Source organism: Stegostoma tigrinum, chromosome 1 (genome assembly GCF_030684315.1).
Source record: "Stegostoma tigrinum isolate sSteTig4 chromosome 1, sSteTig4.hap1, whole genome shotgun sequence".
Classification (NCBI taxonomy): Eukaryota; Metazoa; Chordata; class Chondrichthyes; order Orectolobiformes; family Stegostomatidae; genus Stegostoma; species Stegostoma tigrinum.
Genome location: NC_081354.1, coordinates 6,236,931 through 6,262,646, shown reverse-complemented (window position 1 = coordinate 6,262,646; position 25,716 = coordinate 6,236,931). Strand labels below are relative to the sequence as shown.

The following is a 25,716-nucleotide window of genomic DNA, read 5'->3' as shown; positions in this document are numbered from 1 at the left end:
ATGATGACCATGAATCCATTGTTAGGAAAAAACCCACTTGGTTCACTAATGTCCTTTAGGGAAGGAAATTGCCACCCTTACCTGGTGTGGCCTTTATGTGACTCCAAACCCACTGCAATGTGGTTGACTCTTAACTGCCTTCTGAGCAATAAATGCTGCCTAGGCAGTGATGTCCCCATCCATGTGAATGAATAAAGGAAGATGAGGCCACTCAGCCCTGTATAGGTATTTCACCAATCAGTTAGGTTGGATACAATGAGACCATACCTGGAGCAGAGGGTACAAGCTTGGCCTCTTTACTTAAGGAGGGATATACTTCCTTTGGGGGTAACTCATAGAAGGTTCACTCAGTTGATTCCTTCAATTAAAGGGTTTGTCTAATCAGTAGAGGTTTGATTAGAGTGGGCCCATGCTCACTGAAGATTGAGAAATGACTCCACTGAAACATATAAGAGTCTTAGGGAGCTTGATAGGGGTAGATTCTGTTTCCTTTTGTCAGGGAATCTAGAGCTGGAGGGCAAAGTTTCAGAAAAAAAGTCTCCCATTTATAATAAGAGCAACAAGTGATTCCTTTTCTCTCTTAGAGGGTTGTTAGTCTTTGGAATTCTGTCTCCTCCAACCCCCAGAGCCTAGTGGAGGCTGGTTCATTGAATATATTCAGAGCTGAGTTAGTTATTTTTTTACGAGGAATCTAAGGTTAAATGATGGAAGAGGCATGACAGTCAAGTGAGGACCACATTGGATAGACAATGACCTTACTGAATGGTGGAGTAGGCATGATGGCCCAAATTGCCTACTCTTGCTCCTCTTTTTTTATGTTGACCTTTCTGCCTCCGTGGCACAGTAATCCAATACTTGTGTCTTTGAAAGAGCTGGTCACAGGTTCACGTCGCACTCTGGAGATGCGAGTGTGCAATGCAGGCTGACCAGACCCACCACTAGCGCAAAACCACGGGAGTGTTGCTCTGTTGAGGAGCAGATTCCCAGAGAAGACTTTAAATCGGTTCTCCACGCACCTCCCGGGTAAAAATAAATAATTCTGGTATGGTTTTTTGGCAAAGAGTAGGCCTGCTTTTGCTGGCATCCTGGACAATATTTAAATCTCACCCAGCAAATAAAACAATTTATCTTGCAATGTTTGTAACATGGTCAGCAGCTAGACCTCATAGAATTGGAGTTCCTGATTGGGGCTGTTAATCTGATCCAATGAGGGAGCCCCGGCTGACAGATAAAAAGCCAAATGTCAGAGATACTGACACTCTGGTACATGACTGTGAATAAAGCTGTATATAATTAAGGTCTAAGATAATAAAATGTGAGGCTGGATGAACACAGCAGGCCAAGCAGCATCTCAGGAGCACAAAAGCTGACGTTTCGGGCCTAGACCCTTCATCAGAGAGGGGGATGGGGGGAGGGAACTGGAATAAATAGGGAGAGAGGGGGAGGCGGACCGAAGATGGAGAGTAAAGAAGATAGGTGGAGAGGGTGTAGGTGGGGAGGTAGGGAGGGGATAGGTCAGTCCAGGGAAGACGGACAGGTCAAGGAGGTGGGATGAGGTTAGTAGGTAGCTGGGGGTGCGGCTTGGGGTGGGAGGAAGGGATGGGTGAGAGGAAGAACCGGTTAGGGAGGCAGAGACAGGTTGGACTGGTTTTGGGATGCAGTGGGTGGGGGGGAAGAGCTGGGCTGGTTGTGTGGTGCAGTGGGGGGAGGGGATGAACTGGGCTGGTTTAGGGATGCAGTGGGGGAAGGGGAGATTTTGAAACTGGTGAAGTCCACATTGATACCATATGGCTGCAGGGTTCCCAGGCGGAATATGAGTTGCTGTTCCTGCAACCTTCGGGTGGCATCATTGTGGCAGTGCAGGAGGCCCATGATGGACATGTCATCAAGAGAATGGGAGGGGGAGTGGAAATGGTTTGCGACTGGGAGGTGCAGTTGTTTGTTGCGAACTGAGCGGAGGTGTTCTGCAAAGCGGTCCCCAAGCCTCCGCTTGGTTTCCCCAATGTAGAGGAAGCCGCACCGGGTACAGTGGATGCAGTATACCACATTGGCAGATGTGCAGGTGAACCTCTGCTTAATGTGGAATGTCATCTTGGGGCCTGGGATGGGGGTGAGGGAGGAGGTGTGGGGACAAGTGTAGCATTTCCTGCGGTTGCAGGGGAAGGTGCCGGGTGTGGTGGGGTTGGAGGGCAGTGTGGAGCGAACAAGGGAGTCACGGAGAGAGTGGTCTCTCCGGAAAGCAGACAGGGGAGGGGATGGAAAAATGTCTTGGGTGGTGGGGTCGGATTGTAAATGGCGGATGTGTCGGAGGATAATGCGTTGTATCCGGAGGTTGGTAGGGTGGTGTGTGAGAACGAGGGGGATCCTCTTGGGGCGGTTGTGGCGGGGGCGGGGTGTGAGGGATGTGTCGCGGGAGATGCGGGAGACGCGGTCAAGGGCGTTCTCAATCACCGTGGGGGGAAAGTTGCGGTCCTTAAAGAACTTGGACATCTGGGATGTGCGGGAGTGGAATGTCTTATCGTGGGAGCAGATGCGGCGGAGGCGGAGGAATTGGGAATAGGGGATGGAATTTTTGCAGGAGGGTGGGTGGGAGGAGGTGTATTCTAGGTAGCTGTGGGAGTCGGTGGGCTTGAAATGGACATCAGTTACAAGCTGGTTGCCTGAGATGGAGACTGAGAGGTCCAGGAAGGTGAGGGATGTGCTGGAGATGGCCCAGGTGAACTGAAGGTTGGGGTGGAAGGTGTTGGTGAAGTGGATGAATTGTTCGAGCTCCTCTGGGGAGCAAGAGGCGGCGCCGATACAGTCATCAATATACCGGAGGAAGAGGTGGGGTTTGGGGCCTGTGTAGGTGCGGAAGATGGACTGTTCCACGTAACCTACAAAGAGGCAGGCATAGCTGGGGCCCATGCGGGTGCCCATGGCCACCCCCTTAGTCTGTAGGAAGTGGGAGGAGTCAAAAGAGAAGTTGTTGAGTGTGAGGACGAGTTCCGCTAGGCGGATGAGAGTGTCGGTGGAGGGGGACTGGTCGGGCCTGCGGGACAAAAAAGGTCTGTTCATGTGTAAATAAAGGCCGTTCCTATGTAATCTCATCGGCATATCACCATCCAAACCCATGCTTTATTTTGTTACCTGGCCTATTACTATCTCTTCTGGCCTTGCGCCGTCATTCTGTTTAGCATCGAATCCCTCCCTGCCTAGCACTCTATTACAATTCCTCGCATTTGTCCTATCTGTGTCACCTCCTGCCTCTGTATTTACGATTAAATCTCCAAATTATTCCAGTTCTAATGAAAGGTTACTGCCCTGAAATGTTAACTCACTTACATCTTCCATGGATGATGCCCCTAAGTATTTCCAGGATGTTCTGATTTGACAGATTACATATAAAAGTATGGAAGTCTTGCTCAAAATTTGTACACGACAACACTTCAAAATTGCTAAATGACTGAGAAATATGCTGAAATCCTCATGAATCTTTATTTTATTTTTCTTTTTTACGAAACTCCAAGCAGGGGACACAGCAAGTACTCTGTTAGATCCGACCCTCCGACAATGCAGCGCTCCCTCAGCGCTGACCCTCCGACAGTGCGGCATTCCCGCAGCGCTGACCCTCCGACAGTGCGGCGCTCCCTTGGCACTGACCGTCCGACAGTGCGGCGCTCCCTCAGCACTGACCGTCCGACAGTGCGGCGCTCCCTCAGCACTGACCCTCCGACAGTGCGGCGCTCCCTCAGCACTGACCGTCCGACAGTGCGGCGCTCCCTCAGCACTGACCCTCCGACAGTGCGGCTCTCCCTCAGCACTGACCCTCCGACAGTGCGGCGCTCCCTCAGCACTGACCCTCCGACAGTGCGGCGCTCCCTCAGCGCCCACCCTCCAACAGTGTGGTGCTCCCTCAGCACTGACCTTCTGACAGTGCGGTGCTCCCTCAGCACTGACCCTCCGACAGTGCGGTTCTCTCTCAGCACTAACCCTCCGACAGTGCGGTGCTCCCTCAGCACTGACCCTCCGACAGTGCGGCGCTCCCTCAGCACTGACCCTCCGACAGTGTGGTGCTCCCTCAGCGCTGACCCTCCGACAGTGCGGCTCTCCCTCAGCACTGACCCTCCGACAGTGCGGCGCTCCCTCAGCACTAACCCTCCGACAGTGCGGTGCTCCCTCAGTACTGACCCTCCGACAGTGCCCGCTCCCTCAGCACTGACCCTCCGACAGTGCGGCGCTCCCTCAGCACTGACTCTCCGACAGTGCCCACTCCCTCAGCACTGACCCTCCGACAGTGTGGCACTACTTAACTACTGCAGTGCAACATCAGCCTAGAAGTGAGGTTTGATTTACAACCTTTTGATTCAGAAGCAACAGGTGGGCCACAGACTGCCTCTTTTTTCCCTGATCACTATATTTGTCCACCCTACAAATTTCACAGAATGTTTGCAAAGTGCTGGAAAGCTGAAAAGATAAGAGATACACACATTTCAGACTGGTCACAGCTCTCCTCTCCCAGAACATCAATACCATAGAGCTCCTGAAGGTGGCACTGAAGGTACCTGAAACGTCTACATGTTGGGCAATGCTACACACAGGGACTTTAATGTAAAAACTAGGTGCTTTTCCATATCAGTTTTTGATCGTCAAATATTTTAAATTTCTCTGCAAAGAAGTATCTGACCAAAGACGCCGTGTTCGAACTAGCATCTCTTTGAAAATTAAATTGCCATGTTTCCACAAATTCGGGAAAGTTAGTGATTTGTAACTTGCAAACCTGATGATGGAAATAAGATAATTTTTCTCTCTCAAAAACGACCTGAGAAACGTCTGTTACTGTTCATTTTCCTTCCACTCTCAGGAGCGCGCTTCACAATGCATTGTTGGTCACAACTAGATACTAAGGAAAGGGAAAAAAGGTCTGCATTTCTATAGCACCCCTCGCAATGCCCTTTCACGGCCGGTGAAGTACGTGAACTCAGATGTTTTCTTTTCGAAGCACAGACAACTTGGCAGCCGAGCTGTGCACAGCAAGATCCCACAAATTGCGAGATAAGAGATTAATTGGCAATGCTGTCTGAGAGATTAATGTTGGTCTGGATTCTCTGATCTACTTTGAGACGTACAGGAGGTCGGTTCCATTCATTTGAGAGAGAAGATGAGGTCAGAACTCAACGTTTCATCTGAAGCCATGCAATGTGGTGCTCAGTAGCAACATATTCTGAACAGTGTGACCCTGAACCTTTCACTGCGTTCTCCACAATTAAGCACTCACACAACAGTGTACAGTCAACAGCTTGTTAATTCTGTGGCCTCTAACTGAGAGATACCCCTAAGGGGCAAGATCTGGAGGAAACGTGAGCCCCTCAGCCTCACCCCACCTTGGGGTAAACTTCTTCAGCCCAGTGATGCAGAGAGGGATCGGTACTGCACACAACACAGGCCTGGCACAGAACTGGGGAGGATAGCGAGCTTGGGGATGTTCTTCACCTGTGGACCCGAACCTCACACACACAGAGCCTCACCCTCACCCTCACACACACACACCCTCACACACGCAGTCTCACCCTCACCCAAACAGTCTCACCCTCACCCTCTCACACACACCCTCACAAACGCAGTCTCACCCTCACACACACACACCCTCACACATACAGTCTCACCCTCATGCTCACACAAACACACAGTCTCACCCTCACACACACACATCCTCATACAAACAGCCTCACCCTCATGCTCACACAAACACACAGTCTCACCCTCACACACACACACCCTCACACATACAGTCTCACCCTCACCCTCACCCTCAGACACACATCCTCATACACACTGTTTCACACTCAATCTCACAGACACACCCTCACAAACACAGTCTCACCCTCACCCTCACAGACACACCCTCATACACACAGCCTCACCCTCATGCTCACACAAACACACAGTCTCACCCTCACACACGCAGTCTCACCCTCACCCACACAGTCTCACCCTCACCCTCTCACACACACCCTCACAAACACAGTCTCACCCTCACACACACACCCTCATACAAACAGCCTCACCCTCATGCTCACACAAACACACAGTCTCACCCTCACAAACCCTCACACATACAGTCTCACCCTCACCCTCAGACACACATCCTCATACACACAGTTTCACACTCAATCTCACACACACACACCCTCACAAACACAATCTCACCCTCACCCTCTCACACACACCCTCACAAACACAGTCTCACCCTCACACACACACATCCTCATACACACAGCCTCACCCTCATGCTCACACAAACACACAGTCTCACCCTCACACACACCCTCACACACACAGCCTCGCCCTCACCGTCACCCTCACATACACAGTCTCACCCTCAATCTCTCTCACACACACACACCCTTAAACACGCCCTCACACACACAGTCTCCCCCTCACCCTCACCCTCACACACACACCTTCATAAACAAAGCCTCACTCTCACCCTTTCACACACACACCCTCAAACACACAGCCTCACCTCACCCTCACACACACACCCTCACCTCACCCTCACACACACACCCTCATATACACAGCCTCACTCTCACTCTCTCTCTCACACACACACACACCCTCCCACACATAGTCTCACCCTCACACGCACACCCTCATACACAAAGCCTCACCCTCACACACACACCTTCATAAACACAGCCTCACTCTCACCCTTTCACACACACACCCTCAAACACACAGCCTCACCTCACCCTCACACACACACCCTCATACACACAGCCTCACTCTCACTCTCTCTCTCACACACACACACCCTCCCACACATAGTCTCACCCTCACACGCACACCCTCATACACAAAGCCTCACCCTCACTCACACCCTCACACATCCTCACACACACATTCTCACCCTCACTCTCACCCACACACACCCCCTTATACACAGCCTCACCCTCACTCTCTCTCTCACACACACACACACACACACACATGCCCTCACACACACAGTCTCTCCCTCACCCTCACCCTCACACGCACACCCTCACCCTCACCCGCACACCCTCATATACACAGCCTCACCCTCACTCTCTCTCTCACACACACACGCCCTCACACACACAGTCTCTCCCTCACCCTCACCCTCACACACACATCCTCACAAACACAGTCTCATCCTCACCCTAACACACACACCCTCATACACACAGCCTCACCCTCATACTCACACACACCCTCACACATACAGTCTCACCGTCACCCTCACCCTCAGACATACACCCTCATGCACACAGTTTCACCCTCACCCTCACACACACACCCTCACAAACACAGTCTCACCCTCACCCTCATAGACACACCCTCATACACACAGTCTCACCCTCACACACACACCGTCATACACACAGCCTCACCCTCATGCTCACACAAACACACAATCTCACCCTCACACACACACACTCTCACACATACAGTCTCACCCTCACCCTCACACACACACCGTCCTACATACAGCCTCACCCTCACTCTCTCACACATACACACACCCTCATACACACAGCCTCACCCTCACACACACCCTCACACACAGTCTCACCCTCACCGTCACCCTCACAGACACACCCTCAAACACACAGCCTCACCTCACCATCACATACACACACACCCTCCCACACATAGTCTCACCCTCACACGCACACCCTCATACACAAAGCCTCACCCTCACACACACCCTCACACATCCTCACACAGACCCTCGCCCTCACCCACACACACCCTCATACACACAGCCTCACCCTTATGCTCACACAAACACACAGTCTCACCCTCACACACACACACACTCACACATACAGTCTCACCCTCACCCTCACACACACACCGTCCTACACACAGCCTCACCCTCACTCTCTCACACATACACACACCCTCTTACACACAGCCTCACCCTCACACACACCCTCAAACACACAGCCTCACCTCACCCTCACACACACACACCCTCCCACACATAGTCTCACCCTCACATGCACACCCTCATACACAAAGCATCAACCTCACACACACCCTCACACATCCTCACACAGACCCTCACCCTCACCCACACACACCCTTATACACACAGCCTCACCCTCACTCTCTCTCACTCACACACACAGTCTCACCCTCACCCTCACCTTCACACACACCCTCACACACCCCCACTCTTACCCTCACACATACAGACCCTCACACACACAGACCCTCACCTTCACACACATTATCTCACCCTCACCCTGACACACCCTTACCCTCACACACACACACCCTCACCCTCACACACACACACCCTCACACACACACACCCTCACACACACACACCCTCACACACACACACACACACTCTCACACACACCCTCACCCTCACCCTCACACTCTCACCTTCACACGCACACTCTCACCTTCACACACACACACCCTCACCCTCACCCTTACACACCCTCACCTTCACCCTCACACACACATACATTCTCACACACACTCTCACACACACCTTCACCTTCACACACACGCTAGCCCTCACATGCCCTCACTCGCACACACACACCCTGACCCTCACACACTCTCACCCTCACCATCACACACCCTCATATACATACACACCCTCACCCTCACATACCCTCACCCTCACACACTCTCACCCTCATCCTCACGCACCCTCATACACACACACCTTCACCCTCACATACCCTCACCCTCACACACTCTCACCCTCATCCTCACGCACCCTCATACACTCACGTCCTCACACTCAAACACCCTCATACACACACATACACCCTTACCCTCACACACCTTCACCCTTGCGCACCCTCATACACACACACCCTTACCCTCACACACCCTCACACCCACACCCTCACCCTCACACACCTTCATATACACACAAAAACACCCTCACCCTCACACACATCCATACACACACCCTCACACACACACGCTCATACACACACACCCTCATACACACACACCTTCACCCTCACAACGCATCCTCACACTCAAACACCCTCATACACACACACACACCCTTACCCTCACACAGCTTCACCCTCGCACAGCCTCATACATGCACACCCTTACCCTCACACACCCACATACCCACACCCTCACCCTCACACACCTTCATTTACACACAATAACACCCTCACCCTCACACACCCACCCTCATACACACACACCCTCACCCTCACACACACATCCTCACACACCCTCATACACACACACCTTCACCCTCACACACGCATGCTCACACTCAAACACCCTCATACACACACACACCCTTACCCTCACACAGCTTCACCCTCGCACAGCCTCATACATGCACACCCTTACCCTCACACACCCACATACCCACACCCTCACCCTCACACACCTTCATTTACACACAATAACACCCTCACCCTCACATACCCACCCTCATACACACACACCCTCACCCTCACACACTCTCATATACACCCTCACACTCACACACACATCCTCACACACACTCATACACACACCCCTTCACCCACATACCCTCACCATCACACACCCTCATATACACACAATAACCCCCTCATAATACACAGCCTCACTCTCACACACCCTCAGCCTCACCCTCACACACCCACACACACCCTCACACATATCCTTACCCTCACATCCTTTTGTACACCCACACCCACCCATACACATACACACCTTATCCTTACACCTTACCCTTGTATATACACACACACACACACACACACACACACACACACACACACACAACCTTTCTCACACATCCTCACGCCACACAGACACACACAAACATACACACCCCAACACCCTCACCAGCACAAATGTATATATACACTCACCTTCCTCTCCATTCACACACAAACCTTCATACACCCACTCATACTCGCCCTCACATGTATGCACACACCCACACACACGTTCATCCAAACTCACGCACATACGTGCTCATAACACACACACACACAGACACACACACAAAGCCATCCTCCATATTCCCGTTATTATGGCTGTGATAATGCTTCCAAACCTAAGTCATTGGCTGCAAAAAGCTTGGAGATGCCCTGAACCACAGAATGGTTAATCCATTCTGTTTGTTGCCCCTAAAGTGCCCCTCTGACAGCACAGCTAAACCAGTCCCACACCCTTGTCTTTTCTGTGTAGATGTGGCAGTTACTTTTCCTCAGAGAATTATCCAGTTCTTTTGCAAAGATCTCAGTTGGTCCTGGCTCTATCCTACCTACAGGCGGTGTGTCCCCGAACCTCACTATCTGCTGCAGAAAACTGGCTTTCCTCACATTGCTTCTATCACCAAATAATTGACCAGTGTCTTCCTTCCCCATGTGAGGATAGATCCTTCCCAAACCCATCCTTTCCCGTAACCTTCTCCCGAGTTCACTGGACGTTGCAAAAGAAACTGCATAAATGCGAGTCATTATCCTTATCTAAGTTGTTGCTAGGTAGCAAAAGCAGAGAGGAGAGAGGGTGGGAATGTGTTAAGAAGCTGACAGTGTTAGAATAGGGTTTAAGGCGAGAGAAGTGCAGGGCAGAAAGTAGGAGCACAAAAGGGTTAAAAACGTGACTGTGGACCAGGTGGGAATGTCCCTGGCTCCTCACTTACTTTGCATGCACAGACCATCGGTGCAGTTTTTGGAGTCTAACACTGGTCCTGGACAATCCTTGCCGCCGGTTTTAGGGGCAGGGGCGATGCACTCCCTCCTCCGCCAGTGCATGCATTCCGTCCCACAGGGTGACCATTTGCTCCATTCCGTCCACCCACCATCAACTACAGTTCGACAAGAGAAAAACATCAGTGAGTATCGTAAGGAAGGTTGGGGGCGGGCTGCAATAAAGAGTCTGTGTGAATGTAATGTGTGTGTCTGTGTGTGTGTGTCTCTGTGTTGTGTGTGTGTGTGCTTGTCTCCGTATGTGTCTCCGTGTGTGTGTGTTTGTGTGTGTGGTAATGTCTGTGTATGAGTGTATGTCTGTGTCTGTGAGAGTCTATGTCTGTGTGTGTTTATCATGTGAGTCTATGCCTGTGTGTGTGTATAAAGTCCACGTATGTGTGTCTGTGTGTGTAAGAGCTTGTCTATGTGTGTGAGTATCGTGTGTGTATGTTTTGCATGTGTGTCTGTGTGAGTGTTTGTGTGTATAGTGTGTGTGTGTCATGTGTGTGTCTGTGTGTCATGTGTGTGTATGTGTGTATGCCATGTGTGTGTATGTGGCTGTGTGTAGTGGCGGTCCATATCAACAAACACTAAGCTGCCTCCTTACTAGGGGTTTTTGGTGAATGGCCTGATTCTGGTGTTAACACTGTGTTAATTGTTAAGGACAGAGATGTGGGGGGAGGTATTAAGTGATTGAGCATCTTGAGTTTATATGAACAGAGAGTTTCCACAGAGGTGGAGTATGTGACCTTCACTGACAGTAACATTTCACTTTGGTCTTTAAAGTTATACTTGAACTTCTGATTTTGTTATGGTGTCATTTTAAGGGCTGCCGTTTTAAAATTCTATTTATTGCTTTAACTTAAATTTATATTTCAAAGGACTTTAGCTCCATTTTCAAGGTGTGGTTACTTGGTTATTTAATTTGTGTACTTGCTTTATTCAAAAGATGATAAAAATGGAATTAATGGACATGATTTTGGGGATTGGAGATGAGGAATGGAGTGGGGTGGTGGTGAGACTGAGGGCATGGGGAGAAAGACGGGGGCTAGAGTCAGGAGGTGGAGGAATTGGGGCAGGCTGGGGTTTGGAGAACGGGTTCTGCAGGATGGTAGATTGGAACAGGGCAAGGTGAGGGGATAAGGCTAGGGTGAGGTAACGAGGGCAGGGTGAGGGGACGAGGGCAGGGTGAGGGGACGAGGACAGGGTGAGGGGACGAGGACAGGGTGACGGGACGAGGACAGGGTGACGGGACGAGGACAGGGTGACGGGACGAGGACAGGGTGACGGGACGAGGGCAGGGTTGAGGGGACGAGGGCAGGGTGAGGGGACGGGGGCAGGGTGAGGGGACGGGGGCAGGGTGAGGGGACGGGGGCAGGGTGAGGGGACGGGGGCAGGGTGAGGGGACGGGGGCAGGGTGAGGGGACGGGGCAGAGTGAGGGGGCAAGGCCAGGGTGAGGGAACATGGGAACAGGGGAAGAGGAATGGAAATGGATTGTGGACACCCTGAGGTCAGGACGAATTTACAACTTTTGCCCATGGTGCTGATATTGTCGTGATCAGCTCAGCTTCTTGTTCTATCGCTCTCCTGAGATCTTTCTTTTGAATCAGATCTAATCTCACCCATTCCATCCTACTGTGGTATCATGAAGAGATCACTTCCTGTATGTACCTATACCTTTAAGATCACAGTCACAGAATTGAGGTTACTCATCAGCTTGCTACCATCGCTCCTACATCATTGTAAAGTAATGGCGATGACAGCTCTTTCCATGGTCCTCATGGGAGGGAATTACCCACATGTGGGAAGGGCGGGGTTTCCAATTGGTGCTGGCCATCAGAGCTGCTCATTCAGCAGTCTCGTCACCAGTTTCAAACAACTCCATAAGAAACAGGAAAATACGTTCAGCAGCACACGGGTCAGTGGTTAGCACTAATGCCCCACAACGCCAGGTACCCAGGTTCGAATCTAACCTCAGGCGACTGTCTGTGTGGAGTTTGCACATTCTCCTTGTGTCGATGTGGGTTTCCTCTGGGTGCTCCGGTTTCCTGGCCTGTTGTAAAGGTGTGCTGGCTAGGTGGGTTAGATATGGGAAATATAGGGATAGGGTGGATCTGGGTCGATTGCTCTACCGTGAAGCCTCAATGGGCCAAATGGCCTCTTTTCACACTGTAGGGATTCTACAATAAATGGCAGAAATCTGCATCTGGTATGTGACACCAGGGCATGTAGATTAGCCTGAAACCAGTATCCCACACTGATTGGCAAGAATTCTTCATGTAAGCACTTAGCCAAATTAATATGAGTAAATGGTTCTCTGTGCTCCTGTCACCATTAGAGATGTCAAATAGTGTTGGGAATATTCCTGGAGGTCACATGCCCTCCTGCTGACCCACCTCCCACTGGTCCATCCTCTTGGTTCCTGCCTTCTCAAAACCAATTATGACCCAATTGGAAGACTCTTGACGGTTCGTTGACACGGTCTCCTTTCCCCACATCTGATATTTTATGCTGACAAACAATAGCGAAATGTAAAATCCTTCCTTTCTTTTCAAAAAAGAAACACATGTCCCTATCTTATTTATCCCGGAGATCCATCCTTTAATCCCAGGAGAGTCCAGGACAAGCCTGGAATTGTTAGCAACCCTGATAGCTCTTAGCACATCCTTGGAGGCCATCTTGAAAATTCCTTCAAAGCAGGTTAACAGACTGAGAGTGTCCGACACAAAACTGGAATGAGGAATCATCACTTGTCATGTTAAGTTACATAAGTTTGTTTCTCTGACATAAATGGCAGAGTTCCCCAGAACAGACTCTGCCCATTTTTAAATAGATACAAGAAGCAAATTTCAAGTTGTTTCAATGTCTTTTTCCCTCATTGTGGAACCTCTCACAGAGACTCTATCCTTTGCTTTCAGTCATGGCATACTATTCAGTTATACTCTGCAGAATTCATTTCATTTTTCACCATCCTGTGAAATCCGAGTACCTTTCAGCGCGTGGGGAAGGCCATTCACCCACCATTGTGCTGGTGCCAACTCTCAGAATGACCTGTCCAATTGGTAACATTCCCTCTGCTCCTTTGCATAGCCCAACAAATACAGTCATAGAGTAATACATATGTACAGCATGGAAACTGCCCTTTGGTCCAATTCGTCCATACCGACCAGATATCCTAAATTAACCTAATCCCAATTGTCAGCATTTGGCCCGTATCCCTCTAATGCTTCCTATTCAGGCATCCATCCAGGTGCCTTTTACATGTTGTAATTGTACCAGCCTCCACCATTTCCTCTGGCAGCTCATTCCATACACGCACCACCCTCTGCGTAAAAAAGTTGCCCCTTAGATCCTTTATAAATCTTTCTCCTCTTGGATTAAACCTATGCCCTCTTATTTTGGATTCCTCCACCCTGGGGAAAAGACCTTAGCTATTGACCATATCCATGCCCCTCATTACTTTATAAACGTCTATCAGGTCACCCCTCAGTCTCTGATGGTCCAGGAAAAATAGCCCCAGCCTATTCAGCCTCTCCCTGTAGCTCAAATCCTCCAACCCTGGAAACATCCTTGTAAATCTTTTCTGAACCCTTTCAAGTTTAACAACATCCTTCCTATAGCAGGTTGACCAAAATTGAATGCAGTATTGTAAAAGTGGCCTAACCAATGTCCTGTAGAGCCACTACATGACCTTCCAACACCTATATTCAATGCACTGACCACAATCATTTGTTAATGATGATGTTAATCATTTACCCAATTCCATCCAAATGGATATTATTGGATCTGCTTCCATCATGCTTTCGGGCAGCAAATTGGAACTCACTGCAAAATTTCTCCTCAACTGCCTTCTGACATTTTGGCAATTTGCTTACTGATCCTTTTGCCAATAGAATTTGTTCCTTCCTTACTCCGTAAAAACCTTCCATAAGTTTGAACAGCTCTATTAAATCTCCTCTTAACCTGTCTTGCTTTGAGGGGAATGATCTGACTCTCTCTAGTCCAGATAACTGAAATATTGTGCTTGAAAGTAAACCCGCCGATAATTCCCACTCTATCCCGAAATCCTGAAACATCTTCACATTAAGAAATGCTGCTGTAGGACAGAAGGATAGAATATCATCTTTAGTAAGGTTCCTCCAAAACACATACCTCTCTGGGAGTGAGTTGGCGATCCGATGCTCCCAGCAACAATTGATAACCTCAGGGAATACAAACTGGGAATCCCTGAACGTATAGCCCGGGAATTTCTCTGACAAGCTTCATGGGGAACGTAGAGTTCAAGTGGAATAACCCTCTACATCTCCCAATGCAGCCATCTATCGAGAGATGTCTACGGATTTGTATTACACAGAATGATGCCTTGCACAAAACAACACAGGCACACATGCACAGAACAATTGTTCTTAAATAGGTGCCCACAAGTCAGGGGTTGTATCCTCAAGTGGGTATGATCAAGTGGGTATCAAGTTTTAGTGTAACACTAGTTGGAGAATTAACTTCTTCAACCAGATATCACAGACTCCTAAAAAAAACACTTCCAGAGTCTAAGATCAAGTTTGGTTTCTAGGATCTTTAAGAACTTTAAGGGAAACCATTGTGATTGAACACTGTAATCTCAATAATGGCTGAAGCGTACAAAATAGCTCAAAGCGAATGATTGAACAAATGCAACTGCAAACACTCAGGGTTAATGTGTGATAGAACCTTCACAAAAAACTGTTACAATTTTGCTGGAAAACAGAAGTAAGTATCCTGGTCTGCCAGTCCATGAGTCTATCTTGCTGTGCTTTCCCTAGATTGAAACTCACCTACGTGAATCGGTTAGTCTGTAATTTTCCTGTCTGAGTGAATTTCCCTGTAACTTGTGCAAATGTTCATTCAGAAACTTTTCTCATGCCTTTCTCTCCCGCAGTAACTGAAAATTAGATGTTCAAAATTAGGGTTTCAAATGCCATTTTACAAATAGAGTTAGAGTGTATCATCAGTGACCAAGACTGTGAGTAAAGGGGCCCTTAGAGCATTCTCCATGACAGTTTTGCATCAGGGGGATATTTTCTTAAAGAAATCAGGAGGGCTGTGAATTTTGAGCATGGAGTTAGAAATTCCCTAAGGATAATACAGCACCGGGGGTGGAAAGGAGAAATCTGGGATGAGGCATCAGGAAGTGAGGTGTGGCAGGGCACTCCAAGAATTTCCATGATTAGGAGAGGGAGTGACCAAGGTGAAGAACTGAAAAGAGGAAGGATACCAGAGGAGTGAGGGAAGTGGTTAGGGTGTGGTGCATCATAACCAAGGTGATTTGGTTATAGGGCTCGGTGAGGTGTCACCAACAGTCGGCCAAGTTTCAGTCAATGCCAGTATATGGCTGAAACGATCCACCATAAGGGAATGAGTGGCAAGAGTTTTGTTTCCATGAGATCAATCTCTCTGAAGGAAAAGCAAAGAGGGGCACTGCTTTCGTAAATAATGTGAGCGTTCAAGGGAACAGCTATTGATGGAATGGCTATAGGAGCGACAACATTAGTGTTACTAATGACTGAGCGATTACAACTGAATAGGGCATTTGAAATGGAGCAGCTCAGTCCTTTAGGAGAACACCGTTACAGCAGAGCGTTACTGACCCAGATTGCATACTGACAGGAAAGGTAAAGTCATTATAGTCCTGCTAGACCAGAGGGTGACTCTCTAATTAGAGAGAGGTGACTGGTGGTGGTTTAACCTGAGGGTCACCATGCCTCAGGGGAGGGGAGAGGTTGAGAAAGTGTGAAATTCATGGTAACCACAGCGAGTGCAGGAATTGAACCCATGCTGTTGAGATCACTCTACATTGTAAGTTAGCTGTCCAGCCGACTAAATGACTGTACTAAGATAACAAGGTGTAGAGCTGGATGAACACAGCAGGCATCAGAGGAGCAGGAAGGGTCTAGGCCTGAAACGTGAACTTTCCTGCTCCTCTGATGCTGCTTGGCCTGCTGTGCTCATCCAGCTCTACACTGTGTTATCTCAGATTCTCCAGCACCGGCAGTTCCTACTATCTCCAAATGACTGTACTCCTACTTTGTCATTGCGAAATTGTAAGAGCGGTTTTGCCTGGCAAACAACACATCGGTTGCCTGCATCATACTTGTGTGGCTAACCGCTAATGTTGCTAATGTTTCCTGTAGCAAGCTGGCAAGATCCAAAGGCATGAGAGGTTAGACTGCTGTAAGCTGTGCTCTGGCAGGTGGTGTATAGCATTTAAACACTAAACATCACTGGGGTCTGTAGACATTCAGTAACATCATCATGGTGAACAAGTTTCTTCCGCGATGATCTTAAGTTTATGGTATTAGACGGTGTCATTTTTCCTTGACTCTAACAGTATGATGTTCTTGCCCATTTAGTTACAGGAGGAAGTGATTGCTACCTCCTCAAATGTTCACTGAAATCATCTGCGATTGTTTCGCTACAGGGTCCAATCGATGATCCAATGTTTACAATGCATCAGAAGGGAATGCAGTGGGATTTTAACTCCACTAACTGATAGACCAGATCAGAGAGTCATTACAGTGCAGGAGGAGGCCATTCAGCCCATTGTCCCACTTTTTTGATTCATTCATGGGATGAGGGTTTCACTGGCAAGGCCAGCAACTTTTATTCATTTCCTTTCCCCCCAACAGAGGGCAGTTAAGAGTCAACTCCTTTCCTGTGGGTCTGGAGTCACATGTAGGCCAGACTAGGTAAGGATGGCAGTTTCCTTCCCTAAAGGACAATGAACCAGATGGGTTCTCCCAACATTTAGCAATAGATTTGTAGTCACCCGTAGCCTCTGAATTCCAGATTTTTATTGAATTCAAATTTCACCATTTGCCATGGCAGGATTCCCGAGAACATTATCCAGGTGTCTAGATTAACACTCTAGTGATAGGACTACTCGGTCATCACCTCCCCTGCGCCAGATCTATAACTTACTGCCAATCTTCAGCCTTTACCCTACTTCCATACACATCATTACTATCCAAACAATCATCCAATACCCTCTTGAATGCTTCAACTCATCCCACCTCCAGCACATTTCCACACAGTGCATTTTATTCCCTAACCACGCATTGATGTTTCTTACATTACATTATTTTAAATCTCTACCCTCTTGTTTTTGTTCCTCTTACAAGTGGGAACAACTTTCCTTGTGTCTTCTATCCAGCTCACTCATCATTCTGAAAATTTGACCAAATCTCCCTCTGCTACCTCATGCTCCCATGAGGAGTTTGAACGACTCATCAACTTTACCAACACCTTTCACCCCAACCTCAAGTTCACCTGGACCATCTCCGATACCTCTCTCCCCTTCCTGGACCTCTCCATCTCCATCTCCAGTAACCATCTCAGCACCGACATCTATTTCAAACCCGCCGACTCCCACAGCTACCTGGACTACACCTCCTCTCACCCACCCTCCTGCAAGAATGTGATTCATTTCTCCCAATTCCTCTGCCTCCACTGCATCTGCTGTCAAGATGGAGAGTTCCACTCTCGCACGTCCCAGATATCCTCCTACTTCAAGGGCCGCAACGTCCCCCCGCATATATCAGAAATGCCCTCAATCACATCTCTTGCATTTCCCACACTTATGCCTTCACACCCCCTCCCTCCAACAAAAATAAAGACATAATCCTCACATACCACCCCACCAACATCCGCACCCAATGTACCTTTCTCCGCTCTTTCTGCCGCCTACAATCCAACCCCACAACCAAACAGAGATTTCCCTACCCACCCTTATCTGCCTTCCCTAGGGACCATTCACTCCACAACTCCCTCGTCCGCTCCATACTCCCCACTAACCCCACCACCTCCGGCTCTTTTCCCTGCAACCACAGGAGGTGCTACACCTGCCCCCAGACATCCGCTCTCCAAGGTCCGAAGCAAGCTTTCCACATCCAACAGGGATTCACCTGTACATCCTCCAACTTGGTATACTGTATCCATCGCTCCTGATGTGGTCTCCTCTACATCGGTGAGACCAAGCATGGGCCCGGCGACTAATTTGCGGAGCATCTGCGCTCTGTACGCTATAATCAACAACACCTTCTGGTTACTAACCATTTTAATGCCCCCTCCCACTCCCTGGGTGACATGTCCATCCCGGGCCTCCTCCTGTGTCACAACAACGCCACCCGGAAACTGGAGGAGCAGCACCTCATATTCTGCCTCAGGGGCCTATTATCCAATGGCATAAACATGGGTTTCACCAGATTTAAAATTCCCCACCCCCGGCCTCATCCCAAGTCCAACCTCCCTGTCAGCCCCGGCCCCTTGACCTGACACTGCCTGTCCATCTTCTCTCCCCACCTATTCACCTGACCCTTCCCGCTGACCAATTCCCACTACCTCTACCTGCATTCACCTACCACCATTCCACCTCCCTTCCTCCAGCCCCACTCCTCCTCCCTCTATTTATTTTCCAGCTCCCTTCTCCCTCCCCAGTCCTGATGAAGGGCTTCAACCCAAAACGTTGAATTTCCTGCTCCTCTGATGCTGCCTGGCCTGCTATGTTCCTCCAGCTCCACAGTGTGTTGACTCTGACTCCAGCATCAGCAGTTCTTACTATCTCCCCTCTGCCTTTGTCACTCCAAGGAGAACATTCCCAATTCTTCAACCTATCTTCGTAACTGTTAGTCCAGATAAGGTGATTGAGTGGGGGGAGGGCTGCATTTAGTCAACCTGATGAGGGTCTCACCAACTGGTGGGAGTATTGATGGGGAGCGCGCGTTACTTCTATAAAGGCATCACCCTCCTGCTCTTCCTATTGCGCACGTGCCACCACCACTCACTATTACTCTGATGACACCCCCCCATCTTGGTCCATAATCCTTGCCTCTGGTGGGCTTGCTTCCTTTTCTTCTGAAACTGAGGGTGACGAGGAGATGAAAAGGTCCAATATTGGATAACATATCACAGGTGGGATGGATGGTGTTTGAAGAAGTGAGAAGGAAGATGTGTTGCCTACTGTAATTGCCCAATTAGCCACTATCGGGCCCTCCCCAGCTTTCAGGTCTGGAGTGGCAAAGTCCCACCCCATCAAGAGTTGGCAACCTATCAGAATCAGCCATTCTCAACTGCTCATTACTGCCATTGAGAATGATGGCCACTGTTGGCAATGCACCCACTTGAGTTCCAGGCTCACTGAAGGAGTTAGGTCAAAGGTGAGTAAGGAGTAGATGGGGATCAGAAGGTGGGGAGGGAAAACCTGATAGGTGGTGGCAGGTCGGCTGGAGATGGGGCAATTGGATGGTTTCCTCTGCCACTCCTTCCCCCTACCACCCCACCAATGCTCAGTGACAGCAGTGTGTACTGTTTGGAAGCTACACTGTAACAACTCACCAAGGCTTCTCCCGCAGCACATTACAAACTTGTAACCTCTATCCTCTAGAAGTTCAAGGCCAGTGGATACATAGGAACACCACACCCTGTAAGTTCCCACCCACCCCCCGACTTGGAAACGTATCGCTGTTCCTTTAGTGTTGCTGGGTTGAAGTTCTGGATCTGTCTCCCTATTGTTACTGTGGGTGCCCCACATCCCCAGGCACTGCAGATATCCAAGAGACACCTCAACACCATCTTCTCTAAGGCAATTATCACTGCAGTAAATGCTGGCCCAGTCAGCAAGGCCCACATCCAATGGATGAGTAAATTTAAAACAAACGAGAACCCTTAGCTCATATTAAATGGAGATCCTCAAACATGTTATCCATGCAGGAAGTTTGGAGCCTATTTCCTACCAGAAGGATTAATGTTAACAGTTGTGGTGGCAACTCAACAACATTAAACAAAAACAGAAATTGCTGGCAAAACTCAGCAGGTCTGGTAGCATCTGTGGGAAGAAAGCAGAGTTAACATTTCGGCTCCAATGACTCTTCATCAGAACTGTTCCTAGATGCCTGAAGGGAAGAGAAAAGGTTTCTTGTTAGAATGTTGGGGTGGCATGGTGGCTGAGTGGTTAGCACTGCAGCTTCACAGCACCAGGGACTCGGGTTTGATTCCAACCTCAGGCAACTGTCTGTGTGGAGTTTGCATGTTCTCCCTGTGTCTGCATGGGTTTCCTCCAGGTGCTCCGGCTTCCTCCCACAGTCCAAAGATGTGCAGGCTAGGTGGATTGCCCATGGTGTTGTGGGGGGATGGGTCTGGGTGGGATGCTTCGGCGGGGGGGTGGTATGGACTTGTTGGGCCGGGATGGGGGGGGAGCTGTTTCCACACTGTAGGGAATCTAATCTAAACATTGAATGAGTCAGACAATGAAGTTGAACTGGTTGTGTGGTGGGGTGGGGCGGGAGGTGCTTTGAGCCAGCGTGAGGAGGCAGCAATGGAGCGAGAGTGGTCGAGAATGTGCATTTGGCAATGGGTGACACTGAGTGTGGATCTCAGCGAGAACAGCTGTCCGAGGGACATTTTAAATCATGGATGTGGATGTGAAACATCAAGAAGGAAAATCAACACAGGGTCAGTCTGTGCCAGAAGCAGTCACTGAGGAATGAGATGTTGCTGCGGAGGTGAGTTTTGGCAAGGACTTTGCCAAATTCTAGGAGATAAAACAGAAGTAACGTTGGAGAAATCCTATCAGATGGTGCAGCAGAACATCTTCGAGGTTACCTGGAAGAGGTGGAGCAGTGCGTTAAACATGAAAACAAAGCAAAAAATTGCTAATGTTGGAGCTCTGGTGCGGAGAGTCCTGACTCCAAAACTTAACACTTCCCACAGATGCTGCCAGGTCCGCTGAGTTTTGGCAGCAGGTTCTGTTTTATTTCAACAAAATTAAAGACCAGCTTTTATTTAAACAGTGGGCTCATCCACTATTCCAAAGTATGGAAAAACACGGACACCTATTCAACTTGGCACAGCACTTAGACAGTGACAGTACAGCTGACAAACACCTGCAGAGCTCCTCTTTTTCAGATCCTAGAACACCTGCCCTTTATACAAGTTCCTGATCTTCATTTTTCAGTGCAATGAAGAGAACACAGGGACTGGAAAGAACAGACAATTCATCTGATTACTGCCCAGATGGTGATAACAGATATCTCTTCCGAAGCCTTCTATGGGCACAGCAATTCAAGGATTTTGCATTAAGTGATATAGACAATAAGTGGTATAAATCAATAAACTGGTCCTGAATTACAAGTCAATATCTCATATCAGTGCAGCAAGTCAATTGCCTAGCGTAGTTTTATATGACAACAATCTAGACTGAGCGCTAATCAATAGGCTAGTGTAGTCAATGATGTAAAAACCTTAAGTTACTGTGAGACAAATAGAATACTTTTGCATCTGGATGATAATTGATATGAAATTTGTTTGCTATTTTGATGGAGAGGCTGCCAATTGAATTTAGATTAGACAATGTCTGTGTTGAAATGAAAGGCAGAAGTAATTCTGTATGAATGCATCTCTGTTCTGCCAATGAATATTGAAAAGGGTCGGATTTAGGGTCATGGGCATGAGAAAATAATATTTCGGGGAGTGAAGAGCTGCTTTGGGTGCTGTGAGATTAGAGAGGCTCACGTTTACCTGGGCACAGTGTGGTGCAGGCAATTTTCTGAACGCTCTGTCCCTCGCAGAAGGCTCCACCATTGAGAGGCGCGGGATTAGTGCAGGTCCTTGTGCGTTTCTGGTAACCCCTTCCACAGCGACTGTTACAGAGAGACCACTCTGTCCACACTGACCAACCACCGTTAACTAGGGGCAGAAGAGAAGGCGAGAGGGTGAGGTGTCACTGAGGCAGTGTCCTGTACAGATTAGGAAACCAGGTCACAGAACCTCAACTTAGTGCACAGGGACCCAACTGGATCCCACACCGCAACATCCAAACTCAATGATGCTTGACACGATGGACAATGAAACATCATTAACAAATCACATGTTTCAAGCAGAGCTGACAGTGAGACTCTAATGGTTTGAGTGAATTAATTTCGTGGGGGACAAATTCTAAAATATGTTGGAGGAAAAGGATAACACCTTTATGGCCTCTGGGCATCCTAAGACACTACTCAGAATTTATTTCGCTTTAAGAGGAGGTGCTGTGACACTACTTGCAGTGTGGCAACTGTTTTGCACACAGCTAGTTCCCACAAATAACTCATCAGATAACCTCTTTTTTTACTGAGCTTGGCTGAGAGATATATGTTGGATCAATATAGCAGAGAGAGCTGCCCTAGTCTACTTTAAACTGATGCCATACCATCTTTGGAAGCCACTTGGGAACAGTAAAATCCTTTACCTAAAACAAAGATGCTGGAAATTTGAAATGTAAGTAGAAGTGGCTGGAGTTACTCAGCAAGTCTGGCAGCGTTTGTGGAGACAGAAACAGAGTTAATGTTTCAGGTTCAGTGATAAAATTCTTCAGAGAAGGGTCACCGGACCTGAAATATTGAATCTGAATATGAATCTGAACAAGCACATCAGATTTAGGACAAGAAGAAAGCCACTAATCCCTCTTGAGACCTCCCCTAATCTTCAAATAATTTATTTTGGATGTGGACATCAGTCCTCCATCTTTGCAACATGCACCTTCATATGGTCTTGGAATAAAGAGGCACCAATTTATTTATTTATATTTTCTTTTATTCATTCACAGGATGAGGGTGTCACTGGCTAAGCAGCATTTATTGCCCATTCCTAATTGCCCAGAGGGCAGTTAAGAGTCAACCACATTGCTGTAGGTCTGGAGTCACATGTAGGCCATTTCAGGTAAGGATGGCAGTTTCCTTCCCTAAAAAAACATTTCATGAACCAGATGGGTTTTTTCTGACAATCGGCAATGGATTCACAGTCATCATTAGATTCTTAATTCCAGATATTTATTGAATTCAAATTCTACCATCTGCTGTAGTGGGATTTGAACCCAGGTCACCTAGAATGCAATCTAGATGCTTGGATTAACAGTCCAGCAATAATACCACAAGGCCAATGCCTCACTGAGAGGAGGAGGAATATCTTCTCTCAGAGGGTTGAGAGTCTTTGGAATTCCTTGCCACAGAGAGCTGTGGGGGTAGAGTCCCTGTGTATATTTAAGGCTGAGATAGATAGATTCTTAACGAGTCAGGGAATCAAGGGTTACAGAAAAGAGCAAGAAAATGGACACGAGGAGTGTCAGATCAGCCATGATCATATTAAATGGTGAAGCAGCCTCAAGGGGCTGAATGGCTGCCTTACGTCCCTATATTGTATGGTCTCTAGTTACTGGATAAACATGTACCCATCTTAATTCTATAAGTCTAATTAAACCCAGATCTGATGACCTTTTAGAGGTGAGAATTCCAGATTCCTTTTTCGATTTGTCTGGCAAGTACTTCCTGATTTACCTCCTGAACATCCTGATTCTAATCTTCATGTTCTAGAGCCTCGTTCTTCACTGTTTGAAATACGTTTCTCTGTGGCTGCCTTTTCAAAACCTTTTAATGTAGTATTTTAAAGACCTCAACCAGATCACAGCTTAATCTTGTGTACTCCTATTATTAGAAACCAGGTTTACGTAAACTGCCTGTGCAATTTGACACTTTAACCCCATGTCATCCTAGTGGATGCTGACTGCACTCTTTCCATGGATAAAGTATCTTTTCTGAGTTGAGAACTGAACTCAGTAGGTCCTGACCAAGGATCCATTCTATTTTAAATTCCAGTTCTCTTGAGACAAAGGCCAGAGTTCTATTAGCCTTCTTAATTGCTTTTTTTGAACCTGTCTGCTTGGTTTAATGATGCATGTATTCAGACTCCCAAAGCTCCACAATCCTAATTTCTCAACATTCAGAAATTTGACATAATGCCACAGATATTGATTGCATTCCAGGTGTTTTGTCCGTTGCCTTTAAGCATGCTTTCACAGCGTCAACACGGCAGGCTCAAAATTCTTGCAATGGACAATTATAGAATCTTGGAGTCATAGAGATCTACAACACAGAAAAAGGACTTTCGTTCCAGTGCGTCTGCACCAATTAAAATCAATCACCTAACTATCTTAATCCCATCAGCCATGTTTTAAATGGCAGAGTGGACTTGATGGGCCGAATGGCCTTACTTCCACTTCTATGTCTTATGGTCTTATGGTCTAATCCTTTTTTCCAGCACTTGGCCCATAGCCTTCTGTGCCTTGACATTGCAAGTGTACATCTTAAACATAATGAGGGTTTCTGCCTCTATCACCCGTACAGGCAGTGAGTTCCAGATTCCACTACCCTCTGGAGGTCACGATGATAATGTAAAACAATCTACAAATCAATGTTTCAATCTCAGCCAGGGAGGATTGTGAACATAGACTGAGAAAGATGCAGTAGGCAACCCAGAGGAGTTCACCCTGATGTTACTGAGAGAATTAACTTACGAGGAGACCCCATAAAAGTTAAAACTGCTCACCTTGGCACAGGGAAGGTTAAGAGATGACATTACCAATAATGTTTTCAAGGAGAACAAAGGGGAATGGTTGGGAGGGTGATAGCCTGGTGATATTCTCATTGGACTGTTAATCCAGAGGCCCAGATAATGTTCTGGGCACCCAGGTTCAAATCCTGCCACAGCAGATGGTGGAATTTGAATTCAATCAATATCTGGAATTAAAAATCTAATGGTGACCATGAACTTATTGTTAGAAAAACCCATTTGGTTCACTAATGTCCTTTAGGGATGGAAACTGCCATCCTTACCTGGTCAGGCCTACATGTGACTCCAGGCCCACAAATGTGGTTGATGCTTAATTGCCCTCTGGGCCATTAGGATAGGGCAATAAATGCTGCTCGGCCAGCGATGCCTCAAGCCATGAATGGATAAAAGAAGAAGTTCTGTTGGACATGTTGGTTAAAAATATGGAGGTCATAAATCCAAAATTGAGAAAGGAAATGAGGAGATTTTTGTTTTCAATCACAGTTGCTGGGATCTGGAATATTGTACATGGAAAGATGGTTTTAAGTTTTTTTTAAAACAGTTCTAAAAAGGAATTAAAAAATGTGAGCAAAAGAATTTGAAACTCTTCATCTTGCTCGCATCAGGACAGAAATG

The 25,716-nt window shown here is 48.0% G+C and overlaps 1 protein-coding gene across 5 annotated transcripts in view; it reads right to left on the bottom strand.

The window, feature by feature from the left end:
- The window catches only part of LOC125458413 (netrin receptor UNC5C-like), a 366,866-nt gene that overhangs the window by 50,971 nt on the left and 290,179 nt on the right, over positions 1 to 25,716 (bottom strand). For 3 of the 5 annotated variants that reach the window (XM_048543670.2, XM_048543678.2, XM_048543692.2), the window contains exons 6-7: positions 22,237 to 22,404; positions 10,643 to 10,807 (exon numbers count right to left, since the gene is read on the bottom strand). In XM_048543670.2, the coding sequence (XP_048399627.1) occupies positions 10,643 to 10,807; positions 22,237 to 22,404 (333 nt within the window). The remainder of the gene's footprint in view (positions 1 to 10,642; positions 10,808 to 22,236; positions 22,405 to 25,716) is intronic. The other 2 variants (XM_048543698.2, XM_048543716.2) reach the window with 1 other exon arrangement.